This window comes from Gouania willdenowi, chromosome 18 (assembly GCF_900634775.1).
Source record: "Gouania willdenowi chromosome 18, fGouWil2.1, whole genome shotgun sequence".
Lineage (NCBI taxonomy): Eukaryota > Metazoa > Chordata > Actinopteri > Blenniiformes > Gobiesocidae > Gouania > Gouania willdenowi.
This window is the reverse complement of record NC_041061.1, coordinates 17,626,723-17,650,371: the sequence shown is the minus strand read 5'-3', so window position 1 is coordinate 17,650,371 and position 23,649 is coordinate 17,626,723. Positions and strand designations below refer to the sequence as shown.

The following is a 23,649-nucleotide window of genomic DNA, read 5'->3' as shown; positions in this document are numbered from 1 at the left end:
AGTTTAATACCGTTTAAATAAGACAAATTTATCAGACTGCCCCCCCCATTCAATTCTTTCCCCATAATAAAGTTTAGCTCACAATCATAATATATAAATAATTTATTTTTTGCAAGAAAAAAAAACATGCATAGCTACAAGTGTTGCGCCCACCTAAAGTTACACATGTCGACATGGTAAAAGCCGTTTGAGGTAAAGCCGTCCTTACATAGTGACAGCTTTAGCAAATATGACAAATAGTCAATTTTATAAGAGTTGCAGACTGCACCTTTAAAGTCGTCAACCACCAACTGTAATGTCAAATCATGTCATTGTGTGACATCTTTGCAGGAGCATACAATCGTCTCAACTACGTGACCATGACTGCGGATGGTCTCACGGTTTTCATAATGCTGGTCGTCTTGGGTTCGGTTGTGAGGATCGGACGTCACTCAGGTGTGGTGCATCTGACGAGTGGATGGTAGAACTCAAATAAAGAGAAAAAACCTCAAGTGTATTATTTAATGACGTGTTTATCTTATCATTTAGACACAAAGAAAGAAGTTTGTGAAGGACACAAGAGAACAACGGAAAAGACGCAATGTTTCGTGGAGAAACAAGTGGAGACTTCTGTCTTTTATGCCCCTAGTGAAGAAAACTGCTGTTCTTTAAACACGAAAGAATGATGCTATCAGTATGTAATGTTGTTAATCCACAGAAAAAATGCATGTTTTATTATTTTCGGACAGAGTTAAATTTGTTAGATAGAGAGACTGTTCCAGGCAAGTACTGTTCTTGTTGTTTGATCCTTGTTTCAGGGCCTTGGGTTTAATTTTACAGTTAAAAAAAGAAAAAGGATGGGCAATATTGTGCATCATTGTATTACCATAAAAATATAATTAAAAAAAAAAAAGAGAGTGAGGATTGAAGTTGAGTGAGAGTTACATTGTGACCAATGGATACAAAAATAGCAAATATAACTGTACTTTTTCAAAGACATTTAAACTTTAATAAAACTCGAGCATCTTTTGATGTCACCAAAGCCATCATGTTTGTTTCAGTGTGTGGTCCTCGGCTTCCTCTTTACATTTGTAATTTTCCACTGCGGTGGTAAAGTTAAAAACCACTAACAGTGGTTTTATTAGCAATGTGCAATAGAACCACATGCACAAGCTGCCAAAGATCCTCCACACAACACATGCTCATGTTAACATGCACATCCTTTGATAAACCCACTTGACTTTTTCCACAAATGGGAAAATATTTTTAGTTGAAAGGAAGTAGAATGTCATTTACAGTTGGCTCTCAGTTAAAGGTGAGTTCTGATGTCACACACCAAGCCAAATGGCAATGGCAAGGATTTGTTTTTTAAATAAACAGGGGTGTCAGAGATGATTCTATGGAAAAATAATGTGCTCTGATAAATCACAAAAACACCACATATGCAAGAAAAGTGGTATTTCTAAGACATCCACAGGAATATATTTGGAAACACCACTAAAACATTAGTGTAACCTCATTTACACAGCTTGCTGTTCTCTTAGAGTACGTTAACGTTCTCTAAGAGAACAGTTAGTACGAGAAACCTATTACTTGAGTACATGTATTGCATTTAATATATTAGGGTTATGTTTTAACCCAATATCGCAAACAATTTTTAGGGGATGGGTAAGGTTTACTCTTAGTCACGTGACCTAAACTGACCTATCAGGCTTTCACGTGCCCTAAACTGGCAAAATAGGTGCGCTGCGTACGAATAGAATGAGTATATTGATGCGGCCACTGCCGAGAAAGTATAGTTTAGACCAGGGGTTCTCAACTGGTCTCACCCTGGGACCCACATTTTGCCACAGTCATCAAATCGCAACAACAAAAAAAAAACACAATCTTATTTAAAACATAAATCTGTATATTTTTCTGTGCAGCATGCTTTTCACAGCATGCCTGTCAAAAGACAAGTTTCTTTCAAAATAAAAGAGAAGTCCAACATGACAGACATTAAGTATTTTATTTTATTGGCCAGCTTTCCGCGACCCACCAGTTGAGAAGCACTGGTTTAGACCAGCGGTTCCTAGACTTTTTTTTGGCTTAAGTACCCCCTTTCTCTTATTTCTCAATCCAAGTTTGTTCGACTACATTTTGCTCAAAATACTTTGAAAAAACCACAATGAATGATAACACGCGTATCTTATTTTGTAAATAAGTGGAATGAAACAGTGTTTAGTGCATCGTGAATTCCAGTTTTTATCATTTCCGTTGTGGGACCAAGGCCTTGTATTTTCAGTTTATATTGTAATCAAGATCATTTCAATCATCATTATGATTGTTTTGAATAAAAAATGATAAACATTATAAACCCTATATTTTTAATGCTTTTATTTGTTCATGTTCCACTACTCTCTCAAGTAGCCCCTGAAAACACTGGTTCAGACTGTATCCTAACTGAACCAGATTATTCCTTTCATTTAAAAAACTCTAAAAATAAATCATTTATTTCATTTAGCAAATGGGATGTGCAAAGAACAATGGGCTTTGCTTATGAATGCAGCTCGAGCTCTCATTTATCTTTGGTATACTCATGTGTATCTAATCGGACACTTCCAACGTTAGTTCATTTAATAAGATCTTAATTGTCAAATAACTTACCAGAACAAAAGGCATCCAGTGGAATGTCATTTAACTGCTCGTAACATCCAGCTTCCTTCTGCATGTGTTTTGACTTTTCTCTCCAGGAATTAAGTTGTTTTAAACATCAGCTTTCACTTTTGTTCACTCGTTGTTTATTTTTTAAATCGTAACTTCGTCATTTTAACCATTAAATTTCATGTATTCCATGTAGTGCTGACGTCGAGGCAAATGGCTAGCACGTGGCCAGGATGAGCTGATTAACGCAGGTGCGTTGTTTTGCTCTGAGCCAATCAGCTCGCGTTTCACTAAACTTCCACCAGGTTGCTTTTCACTGGAGCCATAGATGTTTATTTGTGTTGACTTCCATATATAACTTCTCCAATAACTAATTTTTATCTTATATTTGGTAAAAAAAAGTAAACAAGCGCTCTGGACAGGATTTATAGTCAACAGTCAATCTTTATTAAAATGTTATTCATGCAAGTCACAGTAAATAAGAAAACATTATTCAATGTCATTGTTCAAACTTCCATTTCTTCATGAAGTGGAGAATTTAGTGCTGCCATCTGCTGTAATAGTGAGGAACCACTAGCAGTTATCATGGCTCCTCTTGGTCTCATCTACACACATAATAATGAACTTTTAAAAATCTTAAGTATGAACTGTTGAACTCGTGTTAAAACAAAACTTACAAAAGGATTCATTTAAAACTAAATAATTCACTAAAATAAAAAAAAAGAGTCGTCAAAAGATGCAACTAAAGGACTAAGCATACCTCAATACTTCACCTGGATCGTGACCCCATTTTTATAACAAATTTCTGACCCCACAGACTTTTTTCTCTCTCTAAAATTAAATTTTTGACCACATTTGTTTTACTGTGTTACAAATACAGAGTAGTAAGGACAAAGCGACAATATGCAGCAGCTCTGATATTTTCTATACTGTAATTTATTTTATTTTGATTTGTGTTTGAGAAAGTTAAAGTATTGAATACAGTTGTTTGAGATTGTGTGTGGTGTTTTCATTTGAAAAAATAATAAATTACACTCTTATGAGCTTTCGGCCACTTCCTGCACTGTGTGTCTATTTCTGTGATATTATGTAAAAATAAACGCAATTAAAATTAGAAAAAGAAAAGAAAATCTGTAAATGGATTTCATTTTTACCAGATGTTTCAGGCAACCCCACATGGGGTCACGACCCCAAGGTTGAAAAACTGCGCAGGATAAATACGCTATTCCTTTTTAGTATCATCCAACTGCTTCTGTAGTAGTAGACTTATCAATACCTGGTTTTAAGGGGAGCCGCTTACACTTGAAATCATAATAAGCAGTAGTGCTGATCAATGAGCACATGGACATGTTGCAGCCTCACCTTTACTTACCTGCTCACTGAAGTTTTCAGCATTCTCTGATGACCCCCCCTCCCCCATCCCCTCCCCCTGGGATCAAGATATACAACCTTTGGCTGGCGCATCGGTTTCAACATCTAATCCGCAGAGCGTTTAATGATTATACAGACTGACCTTCATAAATCATTAATAAAAGTCCGAGTTGAGCATTTCAGACAGGACCACAGAGGAGAGATTTAAATGTCGTGACGGTTTTTGTTATCAGAGCAGTAAGACGATGAGACGACACAAAGATGAGGCATTTAGAGCGCCGATTACTAAGTCAATAAAAATGACGCTTCTACGTGATACTTGTATTTTCAAAGCATTGCCATAAAGTCTGGTAATTGGTAGAAAGTGTACATTAAGGACAATATACTAAACATCTCCATTTGTTTTCATTTCAACGACACACGTGCATTTTTTTTTTTTTTTTTTTTTTAAATCTACACCCAACATCGGGATATCTCAAATGGAAAGAACGGCGAAAAAAAAAAATCTGCCAAACATTACATCACAATCACAGGCTAAAACAATCAGGAGGAAATAAGCTAGGAGACTAAAAACTGTCCCAACGAAATTAAAAACAGACGGACAAATACGTCGGCATTTCGTATCCTGTGAGCGCCGCAGGACAACGTAACGCGCTCTGCCGCAGACGTGAAGAGGATAGCGCCACGTGCATCAGGAAGCGGCGACGCAGTTGACGACGATCCTGGAAGGAAAAAAAAGAGCAAAAGAGACAAATGAACGTTTTCCAATTATTATTTTTTTCTTGCAGCGACTCTTGATTAAAATCATTCCTGAACTGCAGGTCCTAAAGTTAAAAATGAGATTAGGCCACACAATAAAAACTGCTGCAGATTACTTTATAGTTTAGACGGCTGCATCGCTTTGCACTGACTCGTTTCCCCCGAAGAACAGAACACATGCTTTTTCTGCAACTAGAGATGGGTACCTTTCACATTTGAACCGATACTCAGAACGTGTGAATCAGTATCAGTACGCAACACTACCAATTTTCAGTACTTTAGTGTGGTAATAAAATGGTAAATAATATCTCAAAATATTCCTATTTACCATAATTTTTTCTCATATTAATAATAACAAACAACTTTAACAAATATTTTAAACCAACATCTGTTTGTAATGTAGCTACATAAAGCACAAATTTAAAAAGCAGCTCTATAATGCAAGTATTTTACTTGCATTTGTGCACAGAGGTAAAAACAAGAGTCAAAAATGTCAAAAATGAACTATAGCTCGGCCAAAAGTACCAAGTTTTTGTTCAGTGCTATTGCTAGAACCAGAGCTTTCTAATCCCGTTTATCCTAAAAAAAAAAATGTGTGCGCCAAGGAGCCTGTTTTGCCCCTGCAGCCATGAGAGCCTGATTAAAGAGCAGCATGAGGCGCTCCCTTATAGAGGACATTTCTGTCCCTTTCAGCAGGTTGGTGGACACAGGAACGTGTGCACGCGCACCACAGAACCTGGAACTATATCTGCTGGTTCAGTAGGCGCTCGGTCTGCAGCGCGTTCTAAAAAATTACTGCCATCATGTGTGTGCAATGTTGTGTTCAGACAGTGCACGAAAAATTACCTACTCTTCCACTCCCTTACAGTCACAAGGATGCATTTACATACCGAAATATGGTGAATTAGTACCAGGTAGTACTTAAGGAATTTGGTCCGTATCTAAGAAAGTACCGAATTTGGTACCCATCCCTACCTGCAACCCTTTAAAATATACAGCGAGCGCAACAGTTCACAGTGACCTTTGCCCTCAGTGAGGTCATTTAAGGAAGGAAAAAACAAACGGTAAACCTCAGACCTACTCTCACCTTTGCAGGCCAAGACCCCGCTTAATATGCGTAGCGAGCAGGCGGCAGCGGCGGTGGTGGAGGCAGCCGTTCAGCGTAGGGATCCCTTACGCGTGGAACTCCATACGCAGGAATTCGGGACACCGTGGGAATGCGAGAGCGCTCGTAGGAGTAGCCGTTAGTGGCGGGAGGCATTGCTGCGCTAGGCACTCTTCGGAGAGGACTGCGATCTCTGCCGTAGTGCGACGGTGGTGGTGGTGGCGGGAGAGGCCGATGATCGTACGGGTCGAGCGGCGGGGTCATGAAGCGATCTCGCACGACGGCCGGTGGGGGAGGCGGCGGCGGAGGAGGGGGAAGAGGACGGGCGCCTGCACGCTGGTCGCCGTAGGACGGCACGCCATACGGATGAGCTCGGTACTTCTCGTAGTAATCGACGACGCTGTAGCGCTCCCGTTCCTCGTAGGGGCGCTCAGGGTAAACAGGTCGTCTGGGGGGAGGCGGCGGCAGAGGGGGGGCGGGGTAACTGAGAGGTGCAGGGCCGTAGCGCCCCCTCATGTATTCTGGTGGGGGAGGCTCGAGCCTTTCCTCTTGGTAAGGTGGAGCCCAGTAACCACCCCTGTCAGGACGAGGAGGAGGAGGGTATTCTTCCTCTTCATCATATCTGGGGCGACTCCTGGAAACCTGAACGTGGATCCGTTTCCCTACATTTACAAAAGAAAAAACAAGTTAAAAAAATACTGTCATTTCACAGTTCAACCGTTCCACATTTTCACCAAATCATACCTTGAAATTTACTGTTATCCAGGTCCTTGATCGCGTCCATGGCTTCATCAGAGTTGGACATGTGGACAAACGCAAAATTCTTAACCACCGCACACTCAGTGACCGTACCGTACTCCTCAAACAAAGCGCGCAGTTCGTCGTCAGCCCCCTTCTCAACATTGGCGATGTGTAGTTTGATGGCGCTGTGGTTCTTCCCATGGCTGGCCTCCACATTGATCGGGGTGCCGTGGAGCTTATGGAGGTGCAGAGTCCTGATGGCTTTAGTGGCAGCTTTGCGGTCATCCATGTGGACAAAGGCAAAGTTTTTAATGATGGCACATTCTGTGACTGCGCCATGTTCAGCGAAGAGAGCCTGGATCTCCTCTTCGGTGGCCTCTTGGGGCAGATTTCCCACAAAAATCTTTACCATGGTCACAGACCTGTTTGAAAGCAATATAAACAGAGTAATATATTAGAGATGGTAAAAATTTCTATTCATTCATAAAGCTCTCAAAACTTATAACATGTAAGAAATTGTATGTATAATCGGAGCAGATGTCTGTAGTATGAAGTATGTTCAGATTATATGCTGTAAAATATTATGGACCAAAACCTAGTGAGAAATCAAATGGTCTATTACAGATAAGAAAATTAATGAATATTTACTTTATCAAAAGTTACCCAACTGACTTTCACTTTTACATCCGCACATAAAGTAAAAGAAATAAATCCCATTCCCTGAAACTACAAACCAATCTGGCAGACGGATTAGTTATTGAATGGCAGTGGCTATCCGTACGTAGTCATATCAATATACCGACATTCTTTCCGTACGTAGCCTCCCTCATTGACCAGTTTAGATGGAGTGATAGGTCATGTGATTAAAACTCTACGTACTTGTACTTCTGTTTGCTATCAATTCGCAGAGTCCTAAAATACAATACGGACATGCTACATATTAAAGATTGTTGTGATATTCATACATAGCGCCCCTCATTGGCCAGTACTTCTGTTAGCTATTAATACGTAGATTCCTAAACTACGTCACGGACTAACGAACCCATTTTTTTCTTCTGATTTGAATGTACGGATGTCACATGACTTCCTGGGGTTGTCTGTAAATTGGCAGTGCTGTTGTCCAATATTTCGATCACATGAACGATGACCTTTGATTATTTATAGGCTTTGGCTATGGATATACGTAAAACGTATCAATAGACTGCAACTCTATGCATACGCAGCGCCCCTCATTGGCTAGTTGAGATCACGTGATATGTGCACTACGTGACTTAAAGTTCCGTCAGTTGTATTTTAGCTCATATCTATTTTTAGCTACCCTGCTAACCCTTTTATTTTAACCCTAACCCTTCACCTATCCCTAACCCAGAAAACATCCTAATTTTTTTTTTTTTTTTCCGTAAAGTATTTTTAAAGGTGGAATTCGCTGTGTTAAATATGCTAAAATTAAAAATGTATACTGTATGTCAAAAGCGGGATTCGAACCCACATTAGCAGAAGGAAGAATCCTTAAATGAGGCCCCTTAGACCACAGACACATTACGCTAGTGGAGAAAAGGTCCGGAAATGTACCCATAGTCCCTATGGCTACGTTTAACGTAATCTCTAGACACTTTCTTATTCATAACGTTGTTATTGAACGAGATTTTACTCGAAATGGTATTATTTTAACCTACAAGGCCAGGTTATTTCCTTCGCTTACTGGGCCCCATTCATTAACTAAACTGGCTGGCGTCCAACCTGCTAACGATAAAAGCTAATGCGCTAATTAAACAAACTCATATTATTCATAAACCAATTGAGGGTGTTACATAGAACAGCACTGAACACATTAAAGAACATTTTCAAATTGCATCACACAATCTATAAAATAGCTAAACGTTAGCCGCTGTTAGCTTGGTAGCCATGATAAGGCTAAAAACGCGCACCAGGCAGTATAGCTTCAAAACCACAGACGTATATATGTCTATGATCAAAACTCAATGACGTTAAATTAATAAAGCTGCCACTACGTTACAAATATTTCGTGATTTTATACTTTACATGGCTTTATGTATCAAAGAAAACTCTGAGAACATTGTTTTACCTTTGAAGCCTTAAACAGATACAAAAGACTCCGTTAGTTCCAACCTGGTCAGGCCGGCTCTTCTTCTTCTTCGTTACTTCCACTGCACAACTCAACTTCCGGTATGACTCACACACTGACCCCTACTGTTCAGAAAACGGTACCGCACTGTGATTAGTAAACATATATTTGGAGTTTGAGTGAAACTGTTACATTAAAATGGTAAATTCCAAAACTGTGAACAAACAGAAGATTATGTTCGGGATGTTTTCTAAACTGTCAGCTTTATATAGCATTCTATAGAGGAAAAAAAAACGTATCTGGACTTTGCTACCCTTTTTCACCTTGGCGGATGTTTCACCTTGTTCTTGGTTGTGTCAAGCGGGCAATGGATGAATCACAGACACACAAACAATATAAATATTACAGCTAGTGTGTAGATGGAGAGATAATGCATTTTCCTGGATCTGGTTTGAGGGTTTACAGCCGGTTTACAGCCCCACGTCTACTGATAATGTCATGTGTTAAACCTGGAATATTTTTTTGTCAAAATTAAACCACTGCGACTGGACTTTGTAGAATTACTACGCAAGAAGACCAAATATAAACAAATGTCCATACATTATACAACTTTTGTATTTTTTTATCATACATAACATTACAGGGGTTGGGGTATTTAACCATGTATATAGTTAAGAACGCGTTCTCATTAGTTTTATTTTTTTTATACATTTTAAAACGTGTTTCACGTACATTGTTTTACAATATTTACCAGTCAACTGGAAACTAACTAAGACTTTAAATTTCAGATAACTCTTGCTCGCAGTTACAGTAACCATTGATCTTGTTTACCAAGTATTGAACAAAAAGTGAAAGAGTCATTGTCTTGTTTCACTGTTGCGTCAGCAGGGATTTTTAGGTTTTCATGCTGCCTTCACTAAAGCTCCGACATTTAAAGATCAACCATTTCCCTCTCCAATTCTTTAATGTTTCACGTACAGAATATATATATATATATATATACTTCCACGCATCGTTCTCTAATTACATTACAGGCGTATATTCTTCTTTATTATTATTATTATTATTATACTTTAAACGCCATTTAACTTTACTGTAAGGGATACTTCCGGTTCTCTTCTAAGGGGCATGAACGCAGCTGAAGTAACTCGTGAGCGAGTGACGTAACCAACAGTATAAGATAACGGGTTTCAGTCAACAGCACTCACTGTGACATCTCTACACAACACCACAGGTTCACTACTCAGGTGAGAGCCCACATACACTTTGTTTCTGTCCAATCATAGATCACATTGCATACTTTAATCTAACTGGATGATCTGATCTTCTCTTTAATAGTCTATGGTTGACACGTGAAAGCTCTTTTTCTGGTCGTAGTACTATATGCACATTTTCTGAATTCATTCATTTGATTGATTGCGAGTGTTACATCTTACCTTCTTAATATGTAATACTAATTGTGGGAACCTTTGTAGTCAACTTGTACCAGGATCAGATTTGTATCTTTGGTTTATGTTTGTGGGCTGTTATGTTTGGAGTTGGTACAATACCTTTTCATTTTAATTTTTTTTTTTCAAATAAAAGGGTTATTATTATACCTGTTCAACTATTTACCCCAAATCTGGACCAAGCTGGACGATTCAATGACAGCTAAATTTCAACGACTATATTGGGGCTAAATTTGGACCAATTTTGACGGTCAAACCCCCCCAATTTCAACGACCAAATAAGGCTTAAAATAGAGTAGAGTAGAGTATTCTTTATTAATCCCGCAGTAGGGAAATTTACTGACATGTCAGCGCAATAAGAAGTGCCATAAAACAAAGACAACAGAAGGCAACACACAGAAAATCCCGTAAGACGCCCGAAAAATAGTGCAATGTAGATAAAATACAATAAAATAAACAATACCGTACAATGATAGAAGCTATACATAAATATAAATAGAAAAAATAATATAAAAACAATAAACTCTGGCTCTTCCTGTGCACGGCTACGTTGGAACGGCCCAATAAAAACCCAATGTCAACGACTGTTTTTGGGCTAAATCAAGGCTAAGACGGACCGACAAGATTTAGCCCAAAAAAGAACGTTTAAATGATGTTGGGTGTTTGGTGGGTCTTGATGGTCTTTTTATTCTAACTGAATCTGAACCTGATGATCTCTGCTTGGTTTGACCTGCAGTGAACCGAGATGAACGTGTCCCAGACTATGGAGACAGAGGAGGATCTCCTCACCTGCCTTCAAATCAAGATGTTTCACCCACAGCAAAGTTCCAAAGACGTTTACCGTTTGATTCCATTGGGATCCAGGAGCAGACACTCAGCAGATGACCCACTCCGGCTAGGCCGTGACGGCCAAACCAGCTCCTACATCCTCCAGGATCTAAAAGTGTCCCGCAAGCAGTTGTCTCTTCAAGCGTACCGCACGCCCCACAACCCTGACCTGCTGTTCACCATCCAGAACCTGAGCCAGAGGTCGCGGCTGACGGTCAGCAACAAAACCCTGGGATACCTGGAGAAGATGGATCTCCCACAAAATGCTCTGGTTGAGTTTGGAGAGTACGTGATGGTGATAACTAGGGAGCCAGGTGAGGCCAAAGCCACCTTTGAGGTTGAGTTTCAGGTTCTGTTGATGCCGCCATCCAGGGAGGTGAGCACCTTTGTGGAGAGAACAAAACCGGTCATGGAGACAGGCCTGTGCTCCAATGGGTTTGCTGTAGAGATGAAATGGAACGGACCCCTGGAGACTGATGAGACTCTGCCGTGCTTCTCATAAACTATTACTGATACTTTCTCACTAATCCACCAAAGTCCTTCCGAAACAAACTGTTATTCACGTTTTTTGCACAATGTAGACATCATTTAACATATTTATATACTATTTGTGATTTGTAACAGTTAATAAATGTTTTTTTTTTACTGTTGCTCCATTGTTTCCTGTTTTGTCACTTTATGTTGAAATATTGATCAATCTGGTTTGTCCAAACCAGTCAAATTGAAAACTGACGTATGAATCTTTTTGTCGTCAAATGAAATGATTTTTTTTTGTCACATCAGTAATTCAGAAAAAATACACTTTAAGGTTTCAAATGCATAAAATCAGCTACACTTTCCATTTCGATTGCTTCCTGTTTTTGCCTAACCAAATACAAGAAGTCATCTCATGACAAAATAGTTATGTTTTCTTGGGGAAAAACCAACATTTCCACATTAGAAAGCATCAGCAAGAATGGAGAGGAAGTGAACTCTGTTTAAACTGAAAGAAGAACACGGGTGGCAGCCATCTGCACGACTGGTTGAGGTATAAGTGGACAGGAAAAGGAAAGGGAGAACAGGCCAAAAGAGGAAGAACATCAGAAGATGATAAAATGGTCAGAAACAGAAGATACCAGCATTGAATAACTGTTCAGCCAAAACAACAAAAAATCAATAGATTGGAAGAAGAACGGAAAAAAAATCACATTAGCACTAGAACTCAAAAATGGTGTCTTTACAATATTGGGATAAGTGGGTACGATATGTATTACCAGTAATACCAGACTGTGAAAATAAATGACTAAAACGTCATTTAGAGTATATGATATGAGGTGTTTTTTCTATTTAAACCTTGGTTTCACAATATGTAAATAACCTGTCAAACCTATGCTTTTTTCTGGTTGTTTATATTTATATATGTTGTGCTCATTTTCTCTAAATATAAAGTCACATCTCTGTTTTGTATTTCATTGAATTTTTATTAAACGAGTGGAAGAAAAAGAGAAAATAAAATGTAGACAAGAACCGCCTGGGGATGAAGACAGCATTTTTTTTTTTTTCCTTTTTAATGTTGATTGTGTGTATGTTAATATATAGAAACATTTCAGTTGATGCCACAATGGAAACACGAACAGATGTGTTTTAAAATAGGTTTCATTCTACCTAAAATGGTAACTATATATAAAAATACCCAAAAAATAAATAAAAAAAAAACAAGTAAATGCACAAAACAGCAAAGATACAGAAACTTAATCAAAATACACAAAAAGTTACAGAATAATACACAAAAGGAAAATATAAATACACACAGAAACAGAAAAAATAGACGGTGACAACAGAAACACAAAAAATTAAAACAAAATGACAATAAAAATTCACAAAATTAGAGTGAAATATCCAAAATGACAGACACAAAAGGGAAAACACACAAACCCCTTTGTTCTTTTCTGTATTAATGCTGTTTGTTGATTATTCTGAATGCTGACATGAATGTTGATAATGAGGCCCTCGGCTCAGACAACCGTGTTTGTGGCCATCCTAATATCATTTTCCATCCTTTGCAGCAATAAACCAGGATCAACTTAATCAAAGGCCGTCGCTGCCCTCAGATCAAAGAGCACCAGAACTCGTACCAACCCTTTGATCTTTGATTACTTTAACTAGGACAGTCATTGTTCTCATAGAGACTGTTTCTGTGCTAATGGACATGATCAACTTGAAAAGATCTTTCATAAAGAAATTTGGAAACAAAAGGCAGGTTGGATATAGGTCTGTAATCAGTTAGATCGTTTAAATATAGAGTAAGATTTTTAATGAGATGTTTAATTACTGCCCTTTAAAAAAAAAAAAAAAAAAAAAACATATCGGTGATTAGTGGAAACACACAAACTGTGAAGTTGGGATGAGTCTAAAAAACATGTTGTTGGTTTAGAAACACAAACTATTGAGATTGGCTCAGACAGACCAACAGGAGGGAAACCTATATAAAAATAAGCTCCATGTTGGAGGTATTGCCTCCACCCAAAGAGGTCATATTTTCACCTGTAATGGAACTTTTAGAACACAGGAAAAGTCATTATAATCTCCCGAGGAACTGGCATTTTTAGAAAAGTAAAAGCGAGAACAAATGTCATTTAATGTCAATGTATTTCTGGAGGAAGGTGTTAATCTGTGGAACGACTTGAAAGATCAATTAAAACAGTCCGGAACAGTCCAAGCTTTCAGAAAGATGTATAAATCTACTATAATTCAAAAACATATAACCTCAGGATGAATAAAGTAATAGTAACTAATGAAAAGACTGTAATAGATCCATAACGGATTAAATGAATTCAATGATGACATGATTTAGTTTTAAAATAACAAAACATAAACCAAAATGAAATTTATGTTGCAATAACGATTGTAAATATATGTGTATTTCTCTTCTGTTGGACACCTGATTGAAATTGTTTACGAAAAATCTGTTTTTTTTTTGTCTGTAAACAGGGTTAGGCATAATAAGTATTAGCTTCAGCCTAAACCATTTAAGTCATGCTGTACACAAAATAATGGAAATGTTTTGTTTAATGAAATGACAGAATAAACTACTACTATCTGTGTCAATTTCTCTGTTTGTTTGACTGTTAGCAGGATTATGTCAAACGTACTGTACAGGTTAGATTTATGCATCTATTATGAAGTTATTGTAGTTTCCATGAAATTAAAAAAATTAATATCTTGATTTTGGGGAGGTTGGTGCTCTAGTTTCTGAAGAAACCATTTATCACTGCTACATTAGTTTTTTCTAACTATAATTTGTAATAAAGTTCATAAAATCATTGCTGCTCATATTAAAATGAACATATCTTTTGATGAGCCTGGCTGCAGTGCAGAATAGAAAAGTAACATTGTTCTCAGTTTATTAATAACAGAGTGACGACCAAGTTATATTTAAGACATTTTTAATACCACCTTGAAGAAAATTTAAGACCCACTTTACGATGGAAATCAGACCAAAGGGAAATATATTATTTTACAATTAAAGGCAAGTTAATAATGTACAATAAGGAAACATGAAAATAATCAGTTGTTCAAGAACATTCTTGAAATGTGTTTATTAATGTGGAAAGAGAACAAAAACATCAACATATCCTAAATTATATTTATTGTAACATATCGTACAATATTTAATATCAGTGGACAATAAGCCAGAACTCTAAATTGACTAGTTGTTAACTTGTATAATGCCATATGTGGAGCTTTGACCTAAAACTAGGTCTTCTAAGAAAATGTAAATAACTAAACTGGGTTTTCAAGATATTTGTCATTGAATTGGTATTTTATTTTCCCATATGGCGCAACCAAAAAGGCCAGGTTGGCTTTAAGGAGTCAGCGCTTACTGTGTCACGTGACCTGAATGACGGGGAGAAATGGAATGTTCAGTCCGTGCTCACGTGACTAAAGCACATTTAAGACCTACAGTATCTGATCTGAGTTTAAGACAAATACTTTTATTTGTGAAACAATAGGACTCTTTTAGGACCCGCGGTCACCTTGATGTAATGAATAATAGGCTATCTGTGCCTACCAGTGTTGATGAATGCTACCTTTTCAGTTTTTGTGATAAAAAAAAAAAAAAAAAAAGCACTTTCAAAATTATGCACACCATCTGCCTTTTTATAGTAAACACTGTTCTCCTCTATAGAAACTGAGCAACAGCATCCAGACTGCATGCAGTGAAACCATTGCACTGCTGGTAAAATAATCCACTTTATCTGGTGTAAAATAATGATCTGCTCTGTTAAATGATCATAGCAGTGATGGGAACAGCTCTTTAAATTTAGCTACATTTTCAGACAATGACTTGCATTAGTGCAATCTACCATGACCAAACAGGATTATTAGGATTCCTTTTTCCAGATTATCGCCGTCTATGGTTCGATTAGGACTGGGTTTGTTTACATACTGTGTAAAGATGATCAAATCTAATAGTGATAAACAGGTTTTTCATAACCAGCTGCTTTTATCAACATGCATGTCAGTCACACCCTGATTCCTAAATCAGGAAGTCAGATTATTCTCCCCCAGCAGTCCCACAGTGGACGATGGTGGAACTGGGAGAGGTGGTTTCATTAGGAGCTATACTGCTCATTTTGGAGGTGAGACTTAGAATTAAACCTGGTTTGTGGTCAATTAGCAGATAACTCATTTAAAAGTTATTTGTTTGTAGACCAGTCGAGACAAACACTGATCGGCTATTCTTTAACTTTAACGTGATAAGATGCAGCACTTGGAACTATTCCTGATTAATCCTTGTTGGAATGTGACTCTACAACATTTAGCTTTATCTCACCGATTGTTCTGCCTCGTTATAAACCTGCAAAAACCCAAGACAACCATCTTATTTCTAATTAGAAAGATATTTAATATAATTATGAATTTACCTATGGCTACTTAATATATACATTTGTTGTACAAAGTTAATTGAAAAAAATTGCAGACACGTCGTTTTTGTCCATGGAATGTATTATTTATTTTTTTTTTTAAAAAAAAAACTAAAACAAAGAGAAATCTATAACTGTTCAACCACATAAAATGGTTTTGAAAATTGGTTTATGGCCATTGTTTTATCTCCCAAAACTCTTGGTCTTGACTTGGTGTATTCTGGCCTTGTATACTGTTGTCATGACTACACTACTACTTTCCAGGCAACGTTAGATCAGTGTAACCCAATCTTAGAAAATTAAGCAGAAAAACTGTTTGTGCATGTCAATCAATTTGTATTTACACAGCAGCGTTCATAATAAAAATATCAAAAGCTCTAAAAACAAGCTGAGTGACATTCTAATCATACGTTCCCCACAATCATAAAAGTAAGTCATAAGACTACTGGTAAAACCTATAAAACTAAGGTAACCCACTGCCTTCTAAGATCTTGCCACTGTGTGGCGTGTTTACAGGAGGTCACATGATAATGACCATCACCTTATCAGAGTTCGTCTCTTAACCACCAAGTTCTTAAAACACGTCTCGATCTGGAGCGCAGACGAAGCTGCAGCACCAACATCTTGAAGTACGTTCCAATAGGGGATCCAAAAGCACACACTGTTAAAGAGTTCCTACAGTGACAAAAAGAAGAAAACACTAAATAAAAGCTTATTCTGTCACAGCTTTGATAAAAGTTTCCCCATTTACCTTTCATTGGTAAAAATGTCTTATTACCCTGCACACACTTCTGTGATTTCAGTTGAAAGCCAAAGAGCTGTTGACAGGAGAGAATAGTGAATAAAACCACACAAACCACAATAGGCTACAAATAGTCATGTCAAATATTACACAGAAAATAAAATGTTTCATTTTACTGTTTTTGTCAACACATTTACATATCTGAAGAGCACACTTGAAACTTCATAATAGGGCTGGGTGATATGTACCAAAATCAGATATTTTTTCTCAAAATTGCAATATAAAATATTAATCTAGATCATTTTAATTCAAATAAAGTTGTACCAAAAGGATAATTGGGGGTTAAATTTGCTGATGTAAAATGTCACAGGCTAAAATATCATATCGCTTTAAGATTGGTTAAAAAAAATTAACTTGTGCACGTATCACAAACATGGGCAACTCGTGCTTCCCAAAAGTAAGACAGACACAAAACAGTAAAGAATACACAAAATTACGACGAAAAAAACAGAAATAAGCAAAATAGAGAAAAAAATGTTCAATTGGACAACAAAAACACACAAAAAGCACAAATAAAAAAACAAAAGGACAAGACATGAGGGGGAAAAAAAACAAAAAACAATTGGACAAAAAAAAAACCTCACAAAAACAATGAATGACCAAAAAAAGATGCACAATGGAATGCAAAAGAGAAATGCATAAACAAAAAACAAAAGCAAAAAAAAAAAAACAATGGGACAACAAAAACAAATACCAAAAAATACACAAAACAACAGAACGACAAAAAAATTGTGAAAAATACACAAAAGAAAAACTAAAACACAGAATATGCACAAAAGGAAGAAAAAAAACCACACCATTTATAAACTTTGCTTTTCATTCTGTTCTGAGAATCAGCCACTCCTAAATCTAGTATTTTAATATTGAATAAATAAAATATAGGCGATAATGCAGATTTCTATTTCGCCAAACTTGATATATTGCCCAGCCCTACTTTATAATCCATCTACCTCTCCTCTGCAGGGTGCTGTTCCTCTTCAAAGGACTTACAATGTCCTGGCATCACGTGTATAGTGACTAACAACCTACAAAGAACACAAACACTGAGAACACCAAGAGAGCAGACAATGTGTGGCACATATGTAGGTGTAAAAACAGACTGAAATGAGGACAGAGGGATCATTAAGACTGTTGATTATTAACGGGATTGTCGGTAACTGTTAATTGCTCGACAAAAGGAGCTCATAAAAGAACGGTGCGGGTTCAACACAAAGCAGCTAAAGGACATTGAAGATTTAAAAGGCCTGTGATTTAGCCTTCGTCTTTTTGTTTAACGTCAATTGGTTACAAGGCTGGATGGCTGGTATCAAAGTGGATGCAATTTATTAGCATTGTGATGGAAACTGGCAAGAACTCACGATATCAGCTATCGCTGGCGTCGGAGAACAGCGGCGGACTCTTCTTCACTGTGCATTGTAAACCTAGTGGCTCAGCGGGACACATGACACAGAGGCTCACACAAATGCAACCGTGGTGTTGAAGTGTAGTCTGGCATTTTTCCAGCTGAGGATAGACATCACCTACCATGTGTGGCAAAGACGTCTGCTGGCTGTGAGTGACTGGCTTTAGTTTTGGCGAGGAAGAGTCTCACAGGGTTAAGTGTCGAGTTTGATTTGTTTATTAAAAAGCCTTCAAATAAAAAGCAATATTTCCAAGTAAATAAAAACATACAGAGCGAGGCCTTTTAATTCTACTTTTAGCAGGAAAAAAAGAACACAAAGCGGGAAAAAAAGAACAAACCCACACGGAAATCTTGGTTGTCATGCCAACATGTGTCGCAAACATCAATAATACAACTTCCCCACACCATGTGTTTTACTAATGCACTGCTACTCTAGGAAATAGACCCAACTAACATGTTTAGCCCTGATATAGAGATTTTGGTTACAAGGACCACATATTGTAGACTATTTGAAGATCTTGATGTATGTGAAAGTTAATGTATATCTATTGTGTATATGTGCTTAGTTACACTTTAATAACAAAACCTATTCTGCCAAACATGAAAGATCGGACAGTTGAACAAGCAGAGGACAAAGAAAAGAATGATCAACTCCAGAGAACTGCAAACATATAATTTGGAATTTAAGTATGTAGGGCGTCCGCAATACAGCGTCTTCCAGAAAGCCTCAGGCGAACGCAACGCAATCCGCCATTGACGAAGGGGGGTGTGTATAGCGTCACGTGCGTCGGCAGACAACGACGATCTTGTCAAATTCTAAACCTGGAAAAAGAGCACACCACAGATGTCAGGGAGCACGTTCTACTAACGGACTCGCGCAAGTACTGTTAGAGCTGACAGGAGTTAGAGCTTTGAGTGAATGATCAATTGATGACTGGCGTTAAAGGAATTTTGAGTTCTGATTTGATGTTAGCTTGAATAGAATCATCCAAATGCAGCCAAACTTTAACTCAACTTTATTTTCTACTCATTATATGAAGCCCTTTTGTTGTTGCCGAAGTTCTCACCTTGTGTTACACTCCTCTCGTGCCTAATAGCCGGCGTAGCGAGGGGGTGGAGGTGGTGGTGGAGGAAGCCTCTCTGAATAGGAATCCCTGGGGCGGGAGTACATGGGAATCCTGGGCGTTGGAGAGAGCCGTGAGCGCTCGTAGGCGTAGCCGTTACCAGCTGGAGGCAGAGACGGTAGGGGAGCCCTCCTGATTGGGCTCCGGTCTCGGACCATGTACGCAGCCGGAGGAGGAGCGACCGAGCGGCGTTCGTACGGGTCCGCCGACCCCATACGAAGGTGCTCTCTAACCATCGCCGATGGCGGGGGTGGAGGAGGAATGGCCGCGGGTCGTCTCTCGTCGTAGCTTGGCCTGGCGTAAGGGTGGGCGCGGTATTTCTGATAGTAGTCGACCACGCCGTAGGGGTCACGATCAGCATAGCCACTGTCAGGGTAAGCAGCCCGTCGCTGGGGTGGGGGGGGCAGCGGAGGAGGAGGAGGGTACGCGGACATGCGGCCTCTGTAAGGAGGTTCGGGGCGCTCGGCTGGATGGCGGAAGGGGAAATAGCCTCCTCTGGTTGGCGGAGGCGGATACTCCTCCTCCTCCTCCTCAATATAACCCCTCGGTCTGCTTTTAGAAATCTGAACGTGTATGCGCTTCCCTGAGAGAGAGAAAAACAATTGTCCCTCAAAAATGAGTCGGGTTTCACCTAAAGTAACACATATTTTGCACTAAAACAGATTAAATCTTAAGAGAACTCAAACTACGTTTTAATAATGAAATGCATTTCATTTTCATGAGAGCTCTTGGTCATTTTTATTTTAGTTTTTAAAGCTGGTACTTCACGTTTATTACTCCATTACTTGATTATCTTACAACTTTTTATTTAGGATAAATGAAGTTAATGATAAAGCTGCAATGCAATGGACTTAACGACTGTTTCTTTTTTTACTGGTAATTTTTACGTCAGCCAAATGGCACGTTATGACCATCTTTACACAAATACTTAGCTTGAACCAGAATTGCATTATCGGGCAGTGGCTCACCTTGGAAATCAGAGTTATCAAGATCCTTGAGGGCATCCATGGCCTCATCGGAGTTCGCCATGTGCACAAAGGCAAAGTTTTTGACAATGGCACACTCCGTGACCTGCCCATACTCCTCGAACAGCTCGCGGAGCTCCTTATCAAAGCCATGCTCCACATTGGCGATGTGCAGCTTGATGGGCCCCGCGTTCTTCCCTCTACTGGGCTCCACGTTGATAGGCCTGCCATCTACTTTGTGCAGATGGAGCTCTCGGATGGCTTTGGTGGCAGTCTTGCGATCATCCATGTGCACAAAGGCGTAGTTCTTGTACTTGGCGCATTCTGTCACCGGGCCGTACTTTGTGAAGAGAGCTTCGATTTTGTCCTTCTCTGTGGTCGGGGAAAGGTTCCCGATGAATATCTTCACCATGTCGGCTCTGGTTTGTTTCTGGAAAAGGGAATTAAGATAGAAAAACAATTACAAAAAACTCTAGGACTCAATAATAAGGTTTCTTAATCTAAGTGATTAAGAGATTTCTGCATATTTCCTAAATCATATTTTTTTATGAATCAAAAAGTAAATACATTTTTAACCGTGGCTTGGGGGTGTCCCGACAACTTTTTCACTTCCAATACGCTGATATCAGTTTGATTCATACTTACATACGTTATTACAACTGATATTACTCAAACAGAGAACAATTGTCAGAAACAGACTCGAAGGTATGAGGGGGAAAAAATAAAATCAATAAAACTCTAAAATCAGAATCAATACTAATTTATTATTAACCAACGGGTAACATATTTACTTTAAACATAATACTAAAAAATAAGAAATTCCAATCATTTTGAAAATCTAAAATTATCTCAACAAACTCAATAAAAGCAGTAATTATATTGGACATTTTAGGTGCTGCGACATACTAGTTTTTTTTACTGACATCGGGTCGATAATAGATTAATATTGGCTCAGAACAGCCTGGTTTATTACTCTTTGTGGTGTCTTACGTACTGTGGGCGTGTTAGTCAATTTTCAAAAGGTCAAATCTTTCAAAAGCAAAACAAAACTAAGTTTAGATCAACTTTTCCCTTTAGACTAAATTATTTAGTTTCTTGTTCGAAATAATTTGTTGACGCGAAAATCAAAGCAAAGTGAACCTCGCCTCGCATGCGCACTGGGAAACGCCATTTCGCGTGTGGCGCCTGTACTAGGAGAGAAGCAGGAAATGGAAATGAAATAAAATGGATACGAAATGTTTTACAACACCGGGGTAAGGCGGACTAATGCTATCCGGAAATAGCAGCCGAAACAAAGAGGCTGCAAAATATGGCTTAAAAAACTACTCAGATGAATTCACAGAGATGAATGCAGTGTAAAATAAATTAAGAGAAAAAAAACTAAAAGGTCAACAACTCAATGATTAATCAAGTCGAAATTTTCGGCCTTAGCCGCTCAACGGTTAGCTGCTAGCATGCTAACTCTAGCCACCACGTTGAAATATAAACCTTACCTTCGACGTATAACTCAGTGCAAGCACTTAGAATAAGTGTAGTTATATTACATGAAACACGGACCTAAAGATTCGGGGGAACGTCTAAAAAGAAACACGCCAAAATCTTACCCGCAGTTTAAGGAAAGACGCAACACCAAAGACCAAACGCCAGTGAGGACGAGAGGAGGGAGCAGAGCCGTTACGAGAAAAGAATAGCGCCCATGGCAGGATCTGATTGGTCCTTATTGTGTCACTCAAAAATTCCTGCCTGTGATTGGATGAGACATTTCGAACAATAAAGCTTCCTGTCTTTACTGAGATTGTATATGCGCGTGCGCGCACATGCGCAATATCGGAAAATTAATTTTAGCTAAAAATAAATAAATAATGATAATAATAATTCATATTTGTTTATTTTTGCTTTCAAAGTGAACGGATACGTGTTTTATTTGTTTATTTGATTAATTTTTTTTGTTGTGTGTGCAGTTAGAATATTCAGAACTCACAGTACAGTAGGTTTGTTCTGATTTTTTATTTTATTTTTTCTTATTTTGATTGCATTGTCATATTCATGTGCTTAGTAGTCTGAATGAAACTTTTGTTTTGAAAATAAAGCTAAGTCATTGTCCTTCTCCCAACAGTAGAAATGGACCATGATGTTAGACTTACCTGTGATTAAAAAAAACACATGGAAACGAATAATTATGAAACAGTAAAAACAAAACACATTACCATAGTTGTCCAATAGCTGGCGACACAATCCAGTTTTTAAAAAATAAAATAAAATCGTTATGAAGCATTTTCTTTTACCACTTATACAATGGATGTGGTGTTTACCTAATTTATTTTGAGGGATCTACTACATTGAAATACATTTAAAAAAAATCTGGGAAAAAGATTAAATGATCAATGTAATTTAATGTAGTACTTTAAACAAAAAAAAAACAAAAAAGTTAATTGTTAAAAAAATAAAAAACTAACTAAATCCATTTTGGTTTAAATTTATAATAGGGATCATACACAGTATTTGATATCCGATATCACAACTAATTTTTCCCTCCGAAACCTAATTGCACAGATCATCTAGTTTCTGTAGTGGAATTAACATACATCATTATTCTGCATAATCTTTGTTGAAACTGTGTTCAAAGCTGAAAAAAAAAAGTCATTCATTGTGCAAAATAATACTGAAACTAACATTGTGTAAAACATGTCATATTACTTTGGATCTGGTTATCTCTAAAGGTGTTGATATCTCTGCTGTTGATGTAAGAGACTTAGCTCTATCTGATCATTTCTGTGTCTTTTTTGACCTAGAGACTGTAACATCTGTTCCCCCTAGTTATGTGTGTTTAAAGAAAAGGTACATAAATGAGAACACAAGTGCACAGTTTATGGAAGCCATAGCAATGACACCAACATTGAGTGCTGAGACAGTTGATGATCTTCTGGATGAGTATAATAGAAACGTCTGTAATGTCATAGATGTGGTGGCTCCAATCAAAACTAAGAGAAAACCAAACACACAGAAAACACCTTGGAGGAGGACTGGGATAATGCAGAATTTGAAATCTGACTGTAGAAGAGCTGAGCGTAAATGGAGATCAACAAAACTCCAAATTCATCTAGAACTGTACAAAATAAGTCTGCGAAAATTCAATGATGGCTTGTTCAAAGCAAGGCAGCAATACTTTTCTGAAATTATTGCCAAAAATGTCAACAACTCTCGCACGTTGTTTTCTGTAATTGAAAAGCTCACAACCCCCCCAGATCAGATAGCCCCTGAATTACTGTCAGCTGGAAAATGCAATGAATTTGCTGTATATTTCAATGAAAAAATACAATCAATAAGGTCAAACATCAGAACAAACCAGCAAAATCACAAAAAGCTTGAACACCTTCAACCACTGAGGGATGAGTCAACTACAATGTCAGAGTTTATTACAGTGAACCCAAAAACAATAGAGGAGACTGTTCAGCAGCTGAATCCATCAACGTGTTGCCTTGACACTAT

At 38.0% G+C, this 23,649-nt stretch overlaps 3 protein-coding genes across 7 annotated transcripts; 1 reads left to right on the top strand and 2 right to left on the bottom strand.

Moving 5' to 3' along the window:
* Positions 1–3,046: 3,046 nt before the first annotated feature.
* On the bottom strand, positions 3,047–8,779 carry LOC114480720 (RNA-binding protein 4B-like). 2 transcript variants are annotated; one of them, XM_028475112.1, is made up of 4 exons: positions 8,685–8,779; positions 6,602–7,020; positions 5,840–6,519; positions 3,047–4,715 (listed from the first exon to the last, which is right to left on the bottom strand). In XM_028475112.1, exons 2-3 carry the CDS (start codon positions 7,008–7,010, stop codon positions 5,861–5,863), a joined length of 1,068 nt encoding a protein of 355 aa, XP_028330913.1. In that variant the 5' UTR covers positions 7,011–7,020; positions 8,685–8,779; the 3' UTR covers positions 3,047–4,715; positions 5,840–5,860. The 2 variants fall into 2 exon arrangements, with proteins under 2 accessions (XP_028330913.1, XP_028330912.1); XM_028475111.1 differs by having other exon boundaries at positions 3,047–6,519.
* A 1,035-nt stretch (positions 8,780–9,814) lies between these two features.
* tifa (TRAF interacting protein with forkhead associated domain) lies at positions 9,815–11,611 on the top strand. Its single transcript, XM_028474663.1, has 2 exons — positions 9,815–9,931; positions 10,869–11,611. Exon 2 carries the CDS (start codon positions 10,878–10,880, stop codon positions 11,460–11,462), a length of 585 nt encoding a protein of 194 aa, XP_028330464.1. The 5' UTR covers positions 9,815–9,931; positions 10,869–10,877; the 3' UTR covers positions 11,463–11,611.
* A 4,326-nt stretch (positions 11,612–15,937) lies between these two features.
* On the bottom strand, positions 15,938–21,892 carry LOC114480689 (RNA-binding protein 4.1-like). Of its 4 annotated transcripts, XR_003676148.1 has the most exons (6): positions 21,765–21,892; positions 20,164–20,590; positions 19,139–19,778; positions 17,620–17,694; positions 16,619–16,685; positions 15,938–16,542 (listed from the first exon to the last, which is right to left on the bottom strand). XR_003676148.1 is itself a non-coding variant. In XM_028475073.1 (4 exons), the coding sequence occupies exons 2-3, from the start codon at positions 20,570–20,572 to the stop codon at positions 19,162–19,164; spliced, it is 1,026 nt and encodes a 341-aa protein (XP_028330874.1). In that variant the 5' UTR covers positions 20,573–20,590; positions 21,765–21,892; the 3' UTR covers positions 18,265–18,893; positions 19,139–19,161. The 4 variants fall into 4 exon arrangements, 2 of the variants coding, with proteins under 2 accessions (XP_028330874.1, XP_028330872.1); XR_003676149.1 differs by lacking the exon at positions 19,139–19,778; XM_028475073.1 differs by lacking the exons at positions 15,938–16,542; positions 16,619–16,685; positions 17,620–17,694 and adding an exon at positions 18,265–18,893.
* Positions 21,893–23,649: the final 1,757 nt, after the last annotated feature.